The 20,729-nt window shown below is 36.7% G+C and overlaps 2 protein-coding genes and 1 long non-coding RNA gene across 10 annotated transcripts; 2 read left to right on the top strand and 1 right to left on the bottom strand.

Moving 5' to 3' along the window:
• The first annotated feature begins 246 nt into the window (after window positions 1-246).
• LOC140802876 (UDP-galactose/UDP-glucose transporter 3-like) lies at window positions 247-3,191 on the top strand. The gene is made up of 7 exons (XM_073158499.1): window positions 247-569; window positions 834-931; window positions 1,015-1,145; window positions 1,447-1,477; window positions 1,922-2,025; window positions 2,270-2,391; window positions 2,653-3,191. The coding sequence occupies exons 1-7, from the start codon at window positions 466-468 to the stop codon at window positions 3,059-3,061; spliced, it is 999 nt and encodes a 332-aa protein (XP_073014600.1). The 5' UTR covers window positions 247-465; the 3' UTR covers window positions 3,062-3,191.
• Window positions 3,192-3,534: 343 nt separating this feature from the next.
• LOC140802851 (transcription factor MYB124-like) lies at window positions 3,535-8,403 on the bottom strand. 8 transcript variants are annotated; one of them, XR_012111719.1, is made up of 14 exons: window positions 8,063-8,403; window positions 7,554-7,922; window positions 7,345-7,391; window positions 7,157-7,213; window positions 6,970-7,042; window positions 6,612-6,667; window positions 6,323-6,505; window positions 6,060-6,238; window positions 5,727-5,881; window positions 5,416-5,558; window positions 5,124-5,338; window positions 4,904-5,052; window positions 4,586-4,752; window positions 3,535-3,907 (listed from the first exon to the last, which is right to left on the bottom strand). XR_012111719.1 is itself a non-coding variant. In XM_073158470.1 (13 exons), the coding sequence occupies exons 2-13, from the start codon at window positions 7,656-7,658 to the stop codon at window positions 4,642-4,644; spliced, it is 1,473 nt and encodes a 490-aa protein (XP_073014571.1). In that variant the 5' UTR covers window positions 7,659-7,922; window positions 8,063-8,403; the 3' UTR covers window positions 4,021-4,641. The 8 variants fall into 8 exon arrangements, 6 of the variants coding, with proteins under 6 accessions (XP_073014571.1, XP_073014582.1, XP_073014577.1 ...); XR_012111718.1 differs by lacking the exon at window positions 3,535-3,907 and adding an exon at window positions 4,021-4,483; XM_073158470.1 differs by lacking the exon at window positions 3,535-3,907 and having other exon boundaries at window positions 4,021-4,752.
• Window positions 8,404-12,708: 4,305 nt separating this feature from the next.
• On the top strand, window positions 12,709-14,080 carry LOC140814273 (uncharacterized). The gene is made up of 3 exons (XR_012114085.1): window positions 12,709-12,839; window positions 13,365-13,424; window positions 14,004-14,080. It is a non-coding gene; the product is annotated as an uncharacterized lncRNA (long non-coding RNA).
• The last annotated feature ends 6,649 nt before the right edge of the window (window positions 14,081-20,729 follow it).

Raw genomic sequence — 20,729 nt, 5'->3', positions numbered from 1 at the left:
CTGGTGTTGCGTGTATGCATTTTAGTTCATTACCGATCGTTTTGATTTTCATAACAAACATTTGCATACGACAAACCATTATGATCGATCATAAATGCAGTTGAGAAAGGATATAGTTTGTAGACAACAAAGGAATCTGACCAAAAAATGTTTGAACAAAGCCAGACGTCTGGTCGATTTTTCTGATGAAATGAAATACCAAAAGTCAAAAAATTATTTGTTTTTATTAATTGTTAGGGTAGTGCTACGCATCATCTCCACCAATCAAATTTCTCTAAAACCCATTATAACCATTAGAAACTCTCCACGTGGGAGAGCCAAACGTGTCTGGTCCCACCTCGTCTTCCTTAGAAAACCCGAAAATAAAGAAAGGATTTATTTTGTTTGCACTCGGTATTTAAAAGAGCTGTTTCCGGTTGTTCCGAAACGGTGATCTGGTGGCTACCTGTGGGTTATTTTGTTGCAATGCAGTCTCCGAGCTCCGGGCTACGCCGCATACTTCTCCTCGCCTTTTGTGTTGCCGGAATTTGGGCTGCTTATATTTATCAAGGGGTTCTTCAAGAGACCGTGTAAGCATATTCATTTCTTTTATGGAGCTAAAATTTTCTTTGTGATCCATTACCTGTTACTTTGTAATATACAGTTCTTAGTTACGTCTAAATTTCTTAAAAAAATATAGAATTCTTTTCCTTATCTGATGTATATTATTGGTGGAAATTGTAATATGAATATATTTAGCTCTGAGCATGCTTCCATTTGCCTAATATCCTTTGTGTTCAATGTATTAAATCCTTCAGTGTGTAATGGAAAATTCCTTGATTATGTTGTTTTAGGTCCACTAAAAGATTCGGTTCTGATAAGAAGAGGTTCGAGCACTTGGCGTTCTTGAACTTAGCACAAAATGTAGTGTGTTTAATCTGGTCATTTTTAAGTAAGTTTCTGAGGAACCATTTTCAGTAAAAGCTGAATTTTCTCCCCTGGATGCTTTCTAATTGTCGTGTGATTATTGCACAGTGATAAAGATTTGGTCTGATGGCGGAAATGGTGGAGCTCCTTGGTGGAGTTACTGGAGTGCTGGTATCACCAACACGATCGGGCCAGCTATGGGGATTGAAGCGTTGAAGTACATTAGTTACCCGGCTCAGGCACGTTCAAGATTATAAGGACCCTCACCCTTTTCTTTAGTTTCTTTATGTAATAATGAACCTAAATATCTAATTGTGACATGGTTAAACGTGTCTTTAGCTTGATGCGTGATTAAGGAATTTTGGCTGCTTTATTGAAACTGGAAATGGATTTTGATCTGCAATTAGGCTTACTGTTGTAGAAATGATAAAATCGATGTCTTAATTGTTCAATATCATATTCGCTGCTTAAGATACCACGAAGCCAAATTGTTTCAGGTCATGCAAGATTTTGTACTAATTGTGCCGTTATTGTGTTTAGGTTCTGGCAAAATCCTCAAAAATGATTCCGGGTAAGTCATTAATTATTATATATGTTGAGTTAAATATCCAATCTCTATCTTACTTTTGCTGCTAGCTGAAGTTGCAGTTACAGATGTAAAAAATATAATCTTTGCTCCCCAAGTGTTTAATTCTTCGATTACTATTGGAGGAATGCAATTGAATATTAGAATAATCTTCTTCCCCATCGAGGAGGAAGTAATATCTGTAATTATGATATGGAAATATAATGAGTCTATGTAGGTTGCTTCATTTCAATCAAAATTTATATCCTTACTTTTCATTGCATTGAACAGTAGTAGCACTGATTTTCAGTTAGAATTCTCAGAATTTTGGTCGTATGATTTGGCTTATGTTTGAACTTTACCAGGAGTACCGCTATATTATCGTATTAGAAATTTAATATTAAAAATCCATAGTGTAATCTTGTTAATCAGCATATTTGTTTTGTGCAGTGATGCTGATGGGTACATTAGTTTATGGTATAAAATATACCTTCCCGGAGTATTTTTGCACTTTGCTTGTGGCTGGAGGGGTCTCCGGTTTTGCACTTTTGAAAGTATGTGTCCTAGTTACCATGTTTTCTTTAGTATTTGTGAACCCTTCATAGTGTTAAATCTAACTTTACATAATAAATATTCAACCTCTGTTATCTGTCAGTCATACCATGTGAGTTGCTAAATTATGCCGTCGGTTGTAATTAGAGACCCAATCCAGGAATTGATGTTGTTCGTTTGGTGGTTCCAAAATTAGTATCTGTTTTCTACATTAATATCTCTCTTTTACTGTGTTTTTTTTCCTAGACTAGCTCGAAGACAATAAGAAAACTAGCTCGCCCAAATGCTCCCCTTGGATATGGGCTTTGTTTTCTAAACCTTGCTTTTGATGGATTCACCAATGCCACTCAGGATTCCATTACAGCCAGGTAAAAATAATGAACAGTCAACATTCGACACTTAAAAGAACTGTGGTTTGAATTTGGCTTGAAAATATATTTGAATGTGTCATCAATTCACTGAAATTCGATAATTTCGTATGCTAAATCAAACAATATATGCGTCAGCTCGAAAAGCACAAGAGCTGGCCTGACTCTTTTGTCCACCTAGTTATCACAAATTTTTTTCAAGTGGCTTATGATTTGATTATATAACTATTTATTGACAAAAAGGTTGACTTTGGCATTCAGGTACCCGAAAACAAGTGCTTGGAATATAATGCTTGGAATGAACTTATGGGGTACGATTTATAACGTCATATTCATGTTTGGCCTTCCAAATGCCATGGGATACGATGCGATCCAATTCTGCAGGCTGCACCCAGAAGCTGCATGGGACATTCTTCTCTACTGTCTGTGTGGCGCAGTGGGCCAAAATTTTATTTTCTTGACCATCAGTAGGTTTGGTTCCTTGACTAACACGACTATTACCACCACTCGAAAGTTTGTGAGCATCGTCGTGTCTTCAGTTCTTAGCGGAAACCCCCTGTCAGAAAAGCAATGGGGAAGTGTTGCAATGGTTTTCTCTGGATTGTCATACCAGATTTACCTTAAATCGAAGAAGCTGCAAAGAATGCAAAAGAAGAGGAAGACAACATAACAGGGATCGTGATTTTTGACAATGTTGTAACATTTTTTTCCTTCAAGGACAAAGTGTTGATGGAACTTCAAAAGTTCGGTATTATATAACTTGTGAAGGATGTATTGAGACATGTATGTTCTTACGCTTACACTCTTCTTAGCCACAAATAACTTACGTTATTTAAAATCTGTGGAATTGTTGACTTGGCAGCTTCTTTTGATTCAGTCTAGGTTAAAAGATGTGTTGCGAACAAGCTAGTACAAAATTTATTCATGTAAAGTGAGGCACTGAACAAAGTGGGCCACAGCAATAATCTCACATTTACTTGTCCAAGATAATTGAGGCCGTAGCCGGTAGGTCCATGTAACTAAATATTTGCCATCATTTGCATGTTATTTCCAAACAATACTTTTCATTCACACTATTGCAATTAGTCTATAATTTTACTAGTCATTTAAAGTCTGTTCAAAATTTAAAATTTATTTTGAGTCAAAAAATAATTTACAATTATATATATCGTAATTGCAATCAGTACTAATCAACTTGCAGAGAGATGCATTTCCAAAAAGTACTTTTAGCACCTGAATCACATGCAATGCTGCCTACAAATATTTGGGGGTGCTGCCATTCAAAGCAAAACTTTATTTTGTACAGGTTTCCCTCTCCCTTGTACCAGTGACTTTTGCTTTGGTAATGATGACACTTGCTTCCAACCATCAACTGCTAACCAAGTTAAATAACAGATCATTTGGATCCCCATTCTTCCCCCAAAGGTACCTCTAAACCCACCCTGCTTCAACTCATAAGAGGCAGCTTTGCAGAGAAGATAGAATCCACAGAGCAAAAGGCAAGAAATTTTACCTTCTGTAAGTAAAAATTTCAGCTCAGCTTCCACAAAAGACTGCTAAATATTCAATTCAATACATACCACCATTTTCTACATTGCATTCACTTCTTTTAGATTTCAACAAGATGTATATCTGCACACAAAGAATTCTATTCCATTTCCACTCCAATGAGTATGAATTACATTAAAAATCTCCAAACACCGTGAAACATGCATATTATTTAGTACTCTGCTCAATAAAGCAAATAGGAGGCCGGTGTTTCCTACTTCGCACTCTCCTTTGACTCGTAACAATCTTTGTTTTTCTCCTATCAATATCTCTAAAGGGTAATCTTGGCGAGTTGCCAATGTATAGTTACACTTACTATCAAATAACTTTTAGTGTTGGTTCTGTACAATAGGCTTATCTAGCCACAAAAACATCTTGGAACAATGGATAGCCATATCCGAGCTCCATGAGACAACAAACAAAAGAATGACACACCAAGGAAACACCCAAAACCAATGTGAGTATCCGGGACGCAGATCATGGCGATTGATCTTCTTAGAATGCTCCATTAGCATACTAGATTGCAAAGTAGATCTTAGCAGGCCTATTTGGAAAAACTCAGGTCAAGATAACTGCAACCCAAGAACAGAAAATTCTGAAAAAAAGAGACAAAAACACTGCACTGTTCAAAAACTCTGATGGGTACCGCAATGAATCTGAACTCCACAGACTATAATGTGTAAGATTGATCAGTGGAATTGATCAGAGACAATGGAGGAGGGATCTCTTGCACGGTGGAGCTTGTGAAGTAGTGGTCTTTGGGCTTGGAGTTGTTGAGTCCATTCCGAGTGCTTTCATTAAGAAGTGCTTTTCCTGTGGAATGAATTCCAAGTGACATAAATATACTTTCGACCTTATAAATGTCACCACATGCCATCAGATGCAAAGGTGATATAAATGCTATAAATGGCGTTGATAATTTGGTGTTTTTGCCATATTTGTATCTGAAAGGCTGAACTCTTACACTTTCTGAAAATTTTGGGCTGGGAATTGTTGCTGCCAATGCTCTGAACATTGGTGTCACTTGAGCAGGGGAACTGAATTCAGCGTTGGAAAATTCACATAGAGCTCCATCATCAGCCTTTATCCCTTCATTACTTAAAATCGTATCTGCTACGATAAATGGCACTATTATCAGCAATAGCATTTATTTTATCATCCTGCAAAAAATAAATGTTCAATACCTTGTATGCTTGCACCATGATATATTCCACTTTCCTCAGCAAGAAAATGTTGGTCATTTGACCGATCTGATTGCAGTTCCTGTCCAGTGTTCTGAGGTAGTGCACATATATCAGCATGAAAATCTTCTGTTTTATCACATAATGCATTAGGCACCAGAGTTGATCCTGTACTGTACTCGGAACTAGTAGGGGAGGACTCATACATATCGGATTGCCTGAAAAGATATCAATTAGATCTTGCATGGGATGAAATTTCAAATTGAATTTAAACGTAAATTAGCCTCTTAGTTACCTCCGAGATGGATCGCTACATTCATTGCTACATGTAACATTCTCCATCAACTCTTTGAACTTCTTGAGTTGAAATCTGGTATCTGAGTCCTTGAACGTAAGCAAATCGCTTTCTTTGTTTTGTTTTAGAAAATCTTGAAGAACCTGGAACATGTTTATATTGCAGGTTTAGTCCAAACAGTCTCTTTGACAAAAAATGACGCAAAAAAAATATGTCAAGGCTGAAGCTGGAGTACATGTTTCCCTTTGGTGTTGTGGTATAGTGTACAAAATCTGACAAGATTCAAGACAGGATAAATTGTATCGACGCACCATCCAGGCATTTTCTAGGCTCTGCTCTGTCTTCTCAGAATTAACTTTGATAGCAAGTGAGCCAAGTAATTCAGCTTGCTGCATCAATGCAAGTACTTTAGGATCGTCCTTCTTAAGAAATGTTCCTTGTCTTTTGTCATTTGCAGCTGCATAAGCTTCAAAATGCAATACATTATCTATCTATCTATTTGAACTTCAATTACATGAAGAAAGGTTATTAATTATTTAATTACCATTTTATGTATTATTTATTTATCCATTTCCATATATTGTGCCTTTAGGTGATCGCAATCTGCTAGAAATCCTACAACCAAAATATTCTTTGGAACTCACATCCATCAGATGACACCTCCTTCATGTGGCTGTCGTGCAGCTGAGAGGCAAGGTTACCCTCACAACTACGAAAATTTTGAGCTATTGCTGCAAATGGAGGTCTAAGAAGGTGATTTGCATTTCCATATTCTCCAGTTAATTTTTCATCCCGGTAGCAACTTTCCGCAGTGTTTGATGTCCTAAATTACCGGATCGGTTGTTATTTGTAACACTTGATCCCAGTAGCATATTTTCAAATTAGTGGAACATGACAAGTAACACACCTTATCTTCTTAAGAGGTGCGGCATTTTCAGATCCTGCATATGTATTGAGCCCATTTGGAAATATAATCCTTTTGTTGTTTAAGTTGATATATGAAGTGTTGCTGTTTTCTTTAGCTAATGCTTCATGCTTTGCTCTCTTCTTGCAGAGAGTGTTGAATCGATTCTTCACGGCATTGTCAGTTCTGAAAAATTGATATATTCCTTGCAACAACTATTAGTTTTCTACGCCAACAAATACAGCCAACAAGTTGTACAAGGAAAAGTCTTGATTTTCATGTGATTAATTACCTGCCTGAAACCACCTTTGCAATCTCAGTCCATCTATTTCCAAATATCTTTTGCGCCTGCAAGTCACATTGATGATTAGACCAAGCTTAATGTCAGTCTGATATGTCATACCCATTTTCACATTGTTGAAATATATGAACACTCTTTCATGAAACCTTTTTTTAAAAGATTCATAGTGCCATCCAGTGAAAACTGGACTTATAACTCAGCCACCAATCAAAATCAATAGTTCTAAATACAATTTCACTGGAGCACTTCAGGGATCAGCTTTCTAATAAGAATAATATTTAAAAGATGATTGCACAAATATCAATCTTGGAAGCATAGAGGGCGTAGAAAACAGGCTTAAATAATGCACCTCACACAAGAGCATGTCCTCCTCAGGTGACCATCCTCCTTTCTTGAAATCAGAATTCAAATAAGTGAACCATCTGAATAACAACGGCATACTCAAAATCATATAAGAACAAGAACTCAAAAGATTGCAACAAATAGATTTACAGTACATAATAGAGGTAGATGCCTATGTTTATCTTGATTCTAACCTCCTTCTACATTGTCTCGTCGTTTTATCCTGGAATTTTGATGCGATAATAGTCCAACTACGACAAAATCACATCCATCAGTCTCACTTACCCAAAAAAAAAAAAATTAATCTTCAGACACATCCAAATCAAATGATCACGTCCCATAGGAAAAAATCAAACACGAGATAAAAGAATCGAGATTTTACTTTTCAGTCCCAAGTACCCGAATCTGCTCCCTTAAGATATCATCTTCCTGCAAACGAAAGAAATCATATTATCATCAGATAAAACAGATTAAATCTTAAACATCCAAAAAAAAAAAAGGAGAGAGAGAGAGAGAGAGAGAGAGAGAGAGAGAGAGAGAGAGAGAGAGAATGAGCAAACAGGCACCTAAAAACATGAAAAAAAATCTGACCTCTGGAGACCAAGAAACAATATGCCTTTCTTTCTGCTTGGACATCTCACCACCACCACCATCCCTGTTGCTATTATTATCATTATTGTTCAAATTCTTCTTCATTTTCTATGTAAGCTGTGAATCCCTCTTCTCTCTTGCATGCTCAAGGAAGATCCTTTTTTGTGAGTGGATATTATGTATATAACCAAAAAGTAAGACCCTTAAAAGATAAACTCTTTTGCCCTTTTCTCTTTACAGTAACTGTTTAGCTCCCAAAACGGAACAGAACTGCACCAGCAAAGACTACACTGTGTCTTTTACCCATCCCTCAACCAAAAATTTTGCCTAGGATTCGACCTTTCCTCCGTTCCCTTTGCACGTTACTTTCTGAAACAAAACAGTAAATTCATCTAAAACGATCGTCTTAATCAAGATTCAATAATCATAACAAGGTTCATCAGTTTCGAGATTTTCTTGAAAACACACAACACAACCTATGTATAGCTCATGTAAATGAACCTTGATACCTGCCTCGAGATTTGAAAAAGGGTGCAGGAGATAGAACTTGCGATCCAAGTGTGTATGTAATCGATAAAAAAAATAGAAATAAAAACATGAGATTGGTCTTTATATGGGGTTCAAACATAAAAGTGCGACGCTCTCTCTCTAGGAAAATGTAAATGGTGGAGAGGTGTTGATATTTTTTTAAAAAACAATCAACGGATTCTTGCTTTTGAGCGCGGGTATGGAGGAAAGTTTGAATGCTGAAATAAAAAAATAAACCTCAAATGGAATAAAATAACGCTGAAATCCACGGGAGTGTAATTAATGATGACCGCATAGAAGAAGAAGAAGAAGAAGAGAGTTCACTTCACTTCCCACTGTCAGTCACTATGTGCCACATATACATGCAACCCATAGGATTGTGTGAATGACAAATAATACTTGACCATATTCGTGATTCGACTATTAATTACACCATTCTTGTTGGTTTAAATTAACATAAATAGATTCCTCAAAGGAGATTTTTTTTCATTTCAAATTATATCGTTAAAATCAATATTTATCGTGTCTAAAAGCCCTTAAGCCCGTAAGCTCGTTAAGCTGAAGCTTTGCAAAAACGCCCCGCTTCGAGAAGGCGGACGGTCAATGTTTGACCGATTAACATATTTCATTAAGCGTTTAACCACAATGACGATCTATTATTTTATTCTGTTTTTATTTAAATATATTAGTTTATAATTTAGATGTTATTTTTATTTTAATTATAGCATATATATTGACAAATATTTATTTTATGGTTTTATTGCAAAACAATAAGATATTTTAATATGATTTTAAATATGAGATTATGCATCGACATAAATATTAATTATGTTTAGATTATGATTGAGATTTACATTTATTAAAAACCTTTTTCACGCTTAAGCCTGTGCTATTCACTTAGCTTGAAAGCTGGAGTCGACCCGCGCTATTACGCTTTTTGACCTTGATATATAAGATTTCACTCAGAAGGGAGATTTTTTTTTCATTTTCAAATTATATTCGATTATATATGGATATTTCACTCAGAAGGGAGATTTTTTTTTCATTTTCAAATTATATTCGATTATAAATCCATATATATATATATATATATATATATATATATATATATATATATATATATATATATATATATATATATATATATATATATGATCGAAAGGAGCCAAAATATAATATAAATAAAGTGATTGATCATGTCATGTCACCCCATTCATAAAATATATATAGAAAAGGTCCAAAATTTATCCAACAAATTGAAATTTAGATCAACAAAATTCCTTGTACAGTTATGGTTTGATAGAAAAATTAGAAACATGACAGCTATATATACATACAATTGTCAATACTAAATTAGAAACATGAAAGCTATATATACATACAATTGTTCAATACTAAATTAGAAACATGAAAGCTAAATATACAATGGTTCAATACTTGCATACATATACGTGCAGGCCGCGTGACATAAACAAGGGTAGGAATGGTATGATACCACGAAATTTGATCAGTGGCCAGCCTGTTTCTGACCATTCATCAATTTTTTATTTATTTTTTACTCTATTTTAAAAAACTTTTAATTTAATTCTGGGTGGAGACCGAGTCCAATGGTTTGACTAAGGTGACCGATATTTTCATATGAAATTGAAATGTGACGGTTAATTCCAACAGCATTATTGCAATCTTCTATATTAACATTTTTGTTCACTGCAATGGATTGATGTTCCATTTTCAGTCAGATATGATTTTGACAATAAATTATAGATTATATTGGCAGCCTAATTATACGGATTTTGATATTGATGCTTTATCAATTAGTTATTCTATGCATTAAATTTGTTTTGAGATATATTTTAAGGGTCATCAAATAATTTAATTTACATGGTCAAAGGGGCATTTGATCCTTTTAAACGGGATATTTAATAATTTAATGTGGCTAGGTAGGGTAAGTTGTCGCATACACATTCATGTATACATCCATCCAAATTTCCAATTACATTATTTTTAATTTGAAATAAATCAGAGTCTAGAATGTGGGGGCCAACAGAAAGCCCATTTAAACATTATTTCAAAAATAAATAAATGGATAGAAATGCATGCATATAATATCATGTAGTTATAATTAATGCAATTCATTGTTCGATAATAGCATACCTAAACACAGTCCTTGCTGTATGGGATCTGATTGTCTTGCCTTTTTAGTGGAATTGGAGTTGAGGGAGCTGGGCCATTTCATAATTTATTCAAAGTATCATTATACAACAAAAGTATGCTTTTTTTTTTTTGTACCGAGCCTCATGAGAATCATATTTAATTATTGTTATTGTTTCGGTGAGAGGTCGGCAAAACAAATTTAGGGTTGGAGCTTGACCCAAGACTAGTGAATAATAAGTACCCAATGAGGTCACGTTGAGAGCCAGAGCTCGGCCCCACACTTAATAATAAAATAATTAAGGCCACTGAGAGAGGTCGGTCGGGCTTTAGAAGCTCGGCACAATACTTGAGAAAATAATAATACGGTGAGATCCAACTGAAAAGGTCGGCTAGGCTCTTGTAGCTGGCCTAACACTTTATTAGTAATAATCCAACCATCCTGCTGAGAGAGTTCGGTCGGTCGGGTTCTGGGAGCTCGGCACAATAATTGACAAAATAATAATACGATGAGGTCCAACCGAGAAAGGTCGACTGGGCTCTGAAAGCTCGGCCCAACACTTAACAATCCAACCATCTCCCTGAGAGAGGTCGGCCGAGCTCCAATGGCTCGGCCCCACATTGAACAAGATAATAATAAAGTGAGACCACTTAAAGAGGTCGACTGGGCTCTGGGAGCTCGGCACAATACTTGACAAAATAATAATACGACGAGGTCCAACTGAAAAGGTCAGCTGGGCGCTGGAAGCTCGGCCCAACACTTAATAATCCAACCATTTTGCTGAGAGAGGTCAGTCGGGCTCCGGTAGTTCGGTCACACACTTAACAAGATAATAATAAAGTGAGGCCACTGAGCGAGCTCGGCCAGATTCTGGGAGCTCGGCACAATATTTGAGAAAATAATAACGATTCTGCTGAGCTGAGGTTGGCGAAGCCCACGTAAGGTTCTGCTAAGATGAGATCTGGCGCAATCAATAGCTCCTGAGCTGATGTCAGGTGAAAACTCTTGTAAACTTGGCGTTAGGGGTGATCACGGTGCGGTTTTGTGGTTATTTTATAAAAATTCAAACCGAATTGCTATATGCGGTCGGTTAGTATTTTGAAAAATTAATTTCCGTTTTGCATGAAAAATTAGCTTTGCGGTTTTGAGCGGTTGCGGTCGGTTTACGGTTTTTTTAATGAAAAATATTAGAACATTTATTCCAATTTATTTGAAAACAACAATAATATAGTGTCTTCAAATATAAAATATAGTTCAAAGCATATAAAAATAAAATAGATAAAACAATAATCAAGATTCAAAACTAAGTTAATAATTTAACAACACAAAACATTCACAATAAAAATGACATTTACACTATTTTGTCTTCTTTTTTTTTACTTTCAAACTTCAAACAAAATATTATAACAAAATAAATACATACTTTAATAAAAGAGTAATATGAAGAATAATTAAGAAAAAGATAAGTTTTATTTGTAAAAATAATAATTTTGAAGAGAGTTGTGATATAATGAATGATGACATATTTATTGAATATGTTATTTACAAATTATTATAATTCTAGGCTTAATATTATGGCAAGCGGTATAGGCGGTGCGGTTTAGTGCGGTTCTTGGTCAAAAAAATAATTGAACCGCGTATGAGGTGCGGTTTATGATTAATATTTTTAATCGCGATTTTTATAAAATATTATGAAAAATGGTGTGGTGCAATTCGGTTCGGGCGGTTAGTAAAAAAATTTGATCACCCCTACTTGGCATGACCAAGATGAGGTGAGCTCTGACATTATCAGAGCTCTTGAGCTAAGGTCGAGTGAAAACTCTTATAAACTTGGCATAACCAAGATGAGATGAGCTGTGACGTGATCAGAGCTCCTGAACTGAGTTCGGGTGAAAACTTGTGAACTTGGTTTGACCAAGATGAAGTGAGGTCTGACATGATCAGAACTTCTGAATAGAGGTCGGGTGAAAACCATTGTAAACTTGGCGTGACCAAGATAAGGTGAGCTCTAACGTGATCATAGCTCCTGGACTGAGGTCGGTGAAAACCCTTATAAACTTGGTGTCACCAAGATGAGATGAGCTCTGACTTGATCTGTAATGCCTGAAGTAAATATTACAATTTGTTGATTTAGTAATGTGAGATTACTAAATAAGTAATGATTTTTAAAGAGAGAAATATGACATAGTTTGGTCATATGAAGTTCAAATGATTTGAAATTTGGATATAACGTAGAAAACTCAAAGATATAGAAGTTTCATGTTTTGAGTTTTGGAAAATTTGATCGTTTGACTGGCCCAAAGAGATATACCGATGTTAAAATGTTAAATAATATATATTATATTATATTATTTTAATAATATAATATAATATAATATTAAAAAAATAAAAAAAAAATAAAAAATAAAATAAAATTTAAGTGTGATCGGTGGAATTAATTTCTTCAAATCAATTCCACCGAACGTAACAGAGGCAAGAGACGTGAGGTGAGAGATTGAGTAAAATACAGTTCTGATTTTTCTTTTCAATCGTGCGGCTTATCGGTTTATCCAATCGACGAACCGACTTCAGTTCTGGGATCGTTGACACGAGGTCTTCGATTTGAGGTATAAATTTTGTAGTTTTGGTCATGTTTGAAATTCGTCGATTTCTGGAATAAATCCGATAAATTGTTAAATCATACTGAAATTGAAGATTGTTGAGTAGTGTATGATTTTAACGAAGTAGAGAATATTATAGTGGTGTTATTTTGAATTATTCCTAATTTGTTATAATTAGGGATTTTTTATCGTTGGATTGAGATTGGAGAGTTGTTTGTCAGTTGTTATTAATTCTGATTATATATTTGGAGTCTACGAAGAATAGGCTACACGTTGATATAAAGTTTTCGTAATTTGACGGATGTTGTAAAATAGCCTATTATTTGAAGTTAATTAATTAGGGTGTATTTGATGGTAGTATTGTGAATTAAATACACCAGATTATTAAATTGTTGAACAATACGAATTTATAATCGAGTTTTATATTTTGTTGAATTAATTGTTGTTGGGCTATTTGATGTTGTATATTGAGGCTGTTATGATTGTGTTGATACGGTGACAATGATCTGATATTGTTGTTGAATTATTTAGATACATCACAAGCCTCAGGATCAAAGAAATAGCCAGGATTTATATATACTCGATTATCAGGTACGTGTTGACGTACGAGCATATGTTGTTATTGTTAATATTGATGAATACTATTGCGTTGAACGATGATAAATCACCGGAATTGGGTGATTTGATATTATATTTGTTGTTGTTTATTATTGTTGATATTGTTGACTATCGTTGTTGGGAGATGTCTCGTTGATGTTGTCACGTTGATGTTGTTCGTTCAACGATATTGCTGTCGCCGGAGTTGGGGTGCGACGTATCGTTGATGTTGTTCGTTCAACGATATTGCTGTCGCCGGTGTTGGGGTGCGACGTATCAACTGTTATTCGTTCGACGATATTGCTGTCGCCGGTGTTGGGGTGCGACGTATCGTCGATGTTGTTGTTCGTTCGACGATATTGCTGTCGCCGGTGTTGGGGTGCGACGTATCGTCGATGTTGTTGCATTGTGATGTTGTTGAGGTTGTTGTTGGCTGATTGTCCAGAAACGGCAAAGGGGGTATTTCTGTTATCATTTCAGTTATATCTTATGTTGTTGTTAATATAACTGTTATGTATTACGATGATGATTGTTGTATATGCTCACCCTTTGGGGGCTGTTTCTGTTGGACAGGTTACAGGACTATGCGTGAGACAGGATAGTGGTGAAGGACTAGGTGTGTCTAGTCAAATAGTCCTGTAGTTGATAGTAGATAGAGACAGTATATCTTATTGTATTATTTGAGTTGTATGTGTGTATTTATTATATTGTTTCTGCTACACTGACGTAGATAGTGTGGTGATTGCACTATTTTGTCGTATATGCATTATATTATTACGTCGTCGAAAAGAAAAATTTTATGCATATGACGTCACATGTTGCATGATTACGTGGCGAGGTTTGGGGCGCCACATTTGGTTGGTGAAGGACTAGGTGTGTCTAGTCAAATAGTCCTGTAGTTGATAGTAGATAGAGACAGTATATCTTATTGTATTATTTGAGTTGTATGTGTGTATTTATTATACTGTTTATGCTACACTGACGTAGATAGTGTGGTGATTGCACTATTTTGTCGTATATGCATTATATTATTACGTCGTCGAAAAGAAAAATTTTATGCATATGACGTCACATGTTGCATGATTACGTGGCGAGGTTTGGGGCGCCACATTTGGTGGTATCAGAGCATATGTTAGATGTCTGGGATGGTTAGGAGTTGGGTTTGTGATGAGGGAGTTGGATGACGATAGTATCTGCGTGTGTCTGTGCATTTGACTTGTTATTGATGATTTCTCGATATGATTGATTGTTCTTTAGTTGCGTGTACTTTCGTGCGAAAGGTGTGATGATGATTACTGGATTGTAATTGTTAAATGTTATGATTAACAATTGGATTTCCAGTGATGGCAGCTAGAGAACAGGTACATCCACGCGAAGAAACGGACGAGGTTGACAGTGGGTTTGGTCAGATGAATCCATTGCAACCTCCTCCTATGGGACATGCACCTGCAGATCAGCCTTTATTACCTGGTGAGTTGACTTTGGCACAGTTCAGCAGTTATTTTCCGCCGAGATTTGATAGTTCTGAGACCGGTGAGCGTGCAGAGGAGTGGATCGAGAGGATAGAGCAGATATTTGTGACTGCGCCGTGTGCTAGGTCTGCTTGGTTACGGTTGGCTACATTTCAGCTTTCTCGGAATGTACTATTGTGGTGGCAGACGACTGAGGCTGGATTGAGAGCTCAGGGCCGTACTGTTGATTGGGATGTGTTTCGATCTCGTTTTCTTGATAAATATTTTTCTATAGCAGCCAGACAGAAGAAAGAGAGAGAATTCGAGGATTTGAGACAGGGCAGTATGTCTGTTGCTGAGTACGAGTCTCGGTATTCTGCATTGCTGAAATATGTGCCACATGTTGCTACGAATGTTCATGCTAAGATGAGGCATTTCTTGAGAGGGTTGAAATTAGAGTTATTTGATCGTGTGCAATCAAATAACCCGATATCATTTGAGGATGCAGTGACGAGGGCAGGGATGGCTGAGTTGGTGATGCAGGAGTATGGGGCTCAGGGACGATTATCAGAGCCGACTAGGGAGTCATTGCGACCTCAGGGACAGTCTTTTAAATATCAGAAGGGTTCATCTTCTTCTTCAGCATCATCTGGGAAGCGTCGATTTGATTCACGACGTGTTGAGAGTCATGGGGGCAGTTCTCAGTCTGTTCAGGGGTAGAGAGGAGGATATTCAGAAGACAGCATTCAGGACCAGATATGGGCATTACGAGTTTTTAGTTATGCCGTTTGGGTTGACGAATGCTCCAGCTGTGTTCATGAGTTTGATGAATAGGGTATTTCAGCCTTATCTCGATCGATTTGTTATTGTGTTTATTGATGATATATTGATATATTCTAGGAGTGAGGCTGAGCATGCAGGGCACTTGCTTCAGTGTTACAGGTGTTGCGAGATAGACAGTTGTATGCCAAACTCAGTAAGTGTGAGTTTTGGTTGGATCGAGTGGTCTTCTTGGGTCATGTTAAGGTCGAAGCCGTGTTACAGTGGTCTTCACCTACATCTGTACCTGAGATTCGTAGTTTCTTGGGTTTAGCAGGTTATTATCGTCGATTTATCGAGGGATTTTCAAAGATTGCTAGACCTTTGACACAGTTGACCCAGAAAGGTGTGCGATTTCAGTGGTCTGAAGCATGTGAGAGGAGTTTTCAGGAGTTGAAACACCGACTGACGACTGCACCAGTGTTATCAATCCCTACAGAAAATGAGAGGTTTGTTGTTTATACTGATGCATCATTACATGGTTTGGGATGTGTTTTGATGAAGGATCGACATGTTGTGGCATATGCTTCGAGACAACTGAAACCACACGAAACAAGGTACCCCGTGCATGACTTGGAGTTGGCAGCCATTATCTTCGCCTTGAAGATATGGCGACATTATTTATACGGTACCTCGTTTACGATTTATACTGATCATAAGAGCTTGAGATTTTTGTTTACTCAGACAGAGTTGAATATGAGACAGAGGCGATGGCTAGATTTGCTAAAGGATTATGATTATTAGATTGAATATCATCCTGGTCGAGCCAATCTTACAGCTGATGCATTGAGCCGTAAAGTGAGTTGTACTGCAGAGGATGTGGGTCGCTTATCAGCTATGATGATGTCTTGTTGTTCCTTGGGATATGATTTTGATATCTCGACGACTCCTATCCAGGTATCTACCTTATTAGCTGAACCTGATATATATGGTTGTATTCGTGATGCACAGATGACAGACGAGAGAGTTCAGCAATGGAAGGAGTTAGTTTCTCAGAAACAAGATACTCGTTTTAGAGTCGCTGATGATGGCAGTTTGAGGATGAATGATAGATGGGTAGTTCCTGATATATCTGAGTTGCGCCAGGGCCTGTTGCGGCGTGCACATTGTAGTCGATATTCTATCCACCCTGGTGGCAAGAAGATGTATAAGGATCTACGTTCTCAATTTTGGTGGAAGGGAATGAAACGTGATGTAATTGATTTTGTACGTCGATGTCTCAATTGTCAACAGATCAAAGCTGAGAGGAGAAGGCTGGGAGGTGAATTGAGGAGTTTAGAAGTGCCGACTTGGAAATGGGAACACATATCGATGGATTTTGTGACTCATTTGCCAAGAAGCACTGGAACTATTGATGCTATTTGGGTGATTGTTGATCGATTGACGAAAGTTGCACATTTTATACCCTATAGCATGAGTAGTACGTACTTGACGATGGCACAGTTGTATATACGAGAGATTGTACGATTACATGGGATTCCAGTGTCTATTATTTCTGATAGAGATCCTCGATTTACTTCTCATTTTTGGGAAGGATTGCAGACTGCGATGGGGACAGAGTTGAGATTGAGTACAGCTTATCATCCTCAGACAGATGGTCAGACTGAGCGTACTATTCAGACGCTGGAGGATATGTTGCGTGCTTATGTCATGGATTTTAAATCTGGTTGGCAGTCATCTATTCCATTGGTGGAGTTTGCGTATAACAATAGTTATCAGAGTAGTATTCAGATGGCTCCATTTGAGGCATTGTATGGGAGACGTTGTAGATCTCCGTTATACTGGGATGATGTTGATCGAGCTGCAGTCACAGGTCCTGATATGATTCATGAAATGCAACAGAAAGTAAAGTTGATACAGCAGCGATTGAAAGCAGCTCAAGACAGACAGGCCGCCTATGCAAATAAAAGACGAAGACCCTTAGAGTTTCAGCAGGGCGATCGAGTATTTTTGAAAGTGTCTCCTTTTCGTGGCACAGTGCGATTTGGTATGAAAGGAAAGTTGGCACCGAGGTATGTTGGCCCGTATGAGATATTGCAGCGGGTAGGCACTTTGGCTTACCGATTGGCTCTACCTCCATCTTTATCTGGTATTCACGACGTGTTTCATGTGTCGATGTTGCGGAAGTATGAGCCTGACCCTTCACATATGTTGGATATTTCTGAGATTCAGTTAGATCCTGATGTGTCTTATGTTGAGAGACCAGTTTGTATTTTGGATCGATCTGAACGGAAGCTTCGTAGTAAGCTTATACCGATGGTGAAGGTTCAGTGGGAGCATAGAGGTGTCGAAGAGGCCACTTGGGAGACAGAGCGGCATATGAGGGAGCTCTACCCCTATTTATTCTGATGGTATGACGTATCTTTATTTATGCATGTTATTACTGTTGTTGATTAATTTCGGGGTCGAAATTCGTTTAAGGGGGGTAGAAATGTAATGCCTGAAATAAAAATTACAATTTGTTGATTTAGTAATGTGAGATTACTAAATAAGTAATGATTTTTAAAGAGAGAAATATGACATAGTTTGGTCATATGAAGTTCAAATGATTTGAAATTTGGATATAACGTAGAAAACTCAAAGATATAGAAGTTTCATGTTTTGAGTTTTGGAAAATTTGATCGTTTGACTGGTCCAAAGAAATATACCGATGTTAAAATGTTAAATAGTATATATTATATTATATTATTTTATTAATATAAAATAATATAATATTAAAAAAATAAAAAAATAAAAAATAAAATAAAATTTAAGTGTTATCGGTGGAATTGATTTCTTCAAATCAATTCCACCGAACGTAACAGAGGCAAGAGACGTGAGGTGAGAGAGTGAGTCAAATACAGTTCTGATTTTTCTTTTCAATCGTGCGACTTATCGGTTTATCCAGTCGACGAACCGACTTCAGTTCTGGGATCGTTGACACGAGGTCTTCGATTTGAGGTATAAATTTTGTAGTTTTGGTCATGTTTGAAATTCGTCGATTTCTGGAATAAATCCGATAAATTGTTGAATCATACTGAAATTGAAGATTGTTGAGTAGTGTATGATTTTAACGAAGTAGAGAATATTATAGTGGTGTTATTTTGAATTATTCCTAATTTGTTATAATTAGGGATTTTTTATCGTTGGATTGAGATTGGAGAGTTGTTTGTCAGTTGTTATTAATTCTGATTATATATTTGGAGTCTACGAAGAATAGGCTACACGTTGATATAAAGTTTTCGTAATTTGACGGATGTTGTAAAATAGCCTATTATTTGAAGTTAATTAATTAGGGTGTATTTGATGGTAGTATTGTGAATTAAATACACCAGATTATTAAATTGTTGAACAATACGAATTTATAATCGAGTTTTATATTTTGTTGAATTAATTGTTGTTGGGCTATTTGATGTTGTATATTGAGGCTGTTATGATTGTGTTGATACGGTGACAATGATCTGATATTGTTGTTGAATTATTTAGATACATCACAAGCCTCAGGATCAAAGAAATAGCCAGGATTTATATATACTCGATTATCAGGTACGTGTTGACGTACGAGCATATGTTGTTATTGTTAGTATTGATGAATACTATTGCGTTGAACGATGATAAATCACCGGAATTGGGTGATTTGATATTATATTTGTTGTTGTTTATTATTGTTGATATTGTTGACTATCGTTGTTGGGAGATGTCTCGTTGATGTTGTCACGTTGATGTTGTTCGTTCAACGATATTGCTGTCGTCGGAGTTGGGGTGCGACGTATCGTTGATGTTGTTCGTTCAACGATATTGCTGTCGCCGGTGTTGGGGTGCGACGTATCGTTGATGTTGTTATTCGTTCGACGATATTGCTGTCGCCGGTGTTGGGGTGCGACGTATCGTCGATGTTGTTGTTCGTTCGACGATATTGCTGTCGCCGGTGTTGGGGTGCGACGTATCGTCGATGTTGTTGCATTGTGATGTTGTTGAGGTTGTTGTTGGATGATTGTCCAGAAACGGCAAAGGGGGTATTTCTGTTATCATTTCAGTTATATCTTATGTTGTTGTTAATATAACTGTTATGTATTACGATGATGATTGTTGTATATGCTCACCCTTTGGGGGCTGTTTCTGTTGGACAGGTTACAGGACTATGCGTGAGACAGGATAGTGGTGAAGGACTAGGTGTGTCTAGTCAAATAGTCCTGTAGTTGATAGTAGATAGAGACAGTATATCTTATTGTATTATTTGAGTTGTATGTGTGTATTTATTATATTGTTTCTGCTACACTGACGTAGATAGTGTGGTGATTGCACTATTTTGTCGTATATGCATTATATTATTACGTCGTCGAAAAGAAAAATTTTATGCATATGACGTCACATGTTGCATGATTACGTGACGAGGTTTGGGGCGCCACATGATCAAAGCTCCTACACTAATTTCGGGTGAAAATCCTTGTAAACTTGGCTTGACCAAGATGAGGTGAGTTCTGACGTAATCAAATCTCTTGGATTGAGGTCGGGTGAAAATCCTTGTAAACTTGGCGTGACCAAGATGGGGTGAGCTCTGACTTGATCAAAGCTCCTGGACTGATATTAGGTGAAAACATTATCTGCAACAATCTCTTATAAAAAAGTGTAATTTTATAAATGTGACTGAATATGACATTCAAAAAAGATGTTCTTGCAACAAAGGTAACTGACAAAATAAAGGAACCTAAAGATATAATAATATCTAAGCATAGTATTTGCGAAGGTGATAAGCATTCTATGGCCTCTTCAATTTCTTCTCTGCAAGGTCTTCCAATTAATAGGCACACGAACTGAGCTTCTCTGCTACCTTAGAAAGGTCCCTCCCATCTTGGATCCATCTTTCGAACATCATCATCTTGAATCTTCTTCCAAACTAGGTCTCTCCATCTTGAAAGCTTCTCTGGATGACCTTCTTGTTGTAGGATCGGGCTATGCGTCTCTTGTAAGCTTCCATTATTATGACCGCATATTATCTTTTTTCTTCCAAGAAATCTAGGTTTGCTGCCTTTTTTCATCATTCTGCTCA

The sequence above is a fragment of the Primulina eburnea genome, chromosome 1, assembly GCF_022965805.1.
Source record: "Primulina eburnea isolate SZY01 chromosome 1, ASM2296580v1, whole genome shotgun sequence".
Lineage (NCBI taxonomy): Eukaryota > Viridiplantae > Streptophyta > Magnoliopsida > Lamiales > Gesneriaceae > Primulina > Primulina eburnea.
This window is presented reverse-complemented; position numbering and strand designations above follow the sequence as displayed.

Bases quoted from the DNA above. Each gene is read 5' to 3' on its own strand.
- LOC140802876 (XM_073158499.1), top strand. From the start codon at position 466: ATGCAGTCTCCGAGCTCCGGGCTACGCCGCATACTTCTCCTCGCCTTT. The intron at 932-1,014 runs GTAAGTTTCTGA...ATTATTGCACAG, and splicing joins TTTAATCTGGTCATTTTTAA to TGATAAAGATTTGGTCTGAT. The intron at 2,392-2,652 runs GTAAAAATAATG...TTTGGCATTCAG, and splicing joins CAGGATTCCATTACAGCCAG to GTACCCGAAAACAAGTGCTT.
- LOC140802851 (XM_073158470.1), bottom strand. From the start codon at position 7,658: ATGAAGAAGAATTTGAACAATAATGATAATAATAGCAACAGGGATGGT. The intron at 6,668-6,969 runs GTGCATTATTTA...TGTGACTTGCAG, and splicing joins AGGACATGCTCTTGTGTGAG to GCGCAAAAGATATTTGGAAA. The intron at 5,559-5,726 runs GTGCGTCGATAC...AACATGTTCCAG, and splicing joins GCCTAGAAAATGCCTGGATG to GTTCTTCAAGATTTTCTAAA.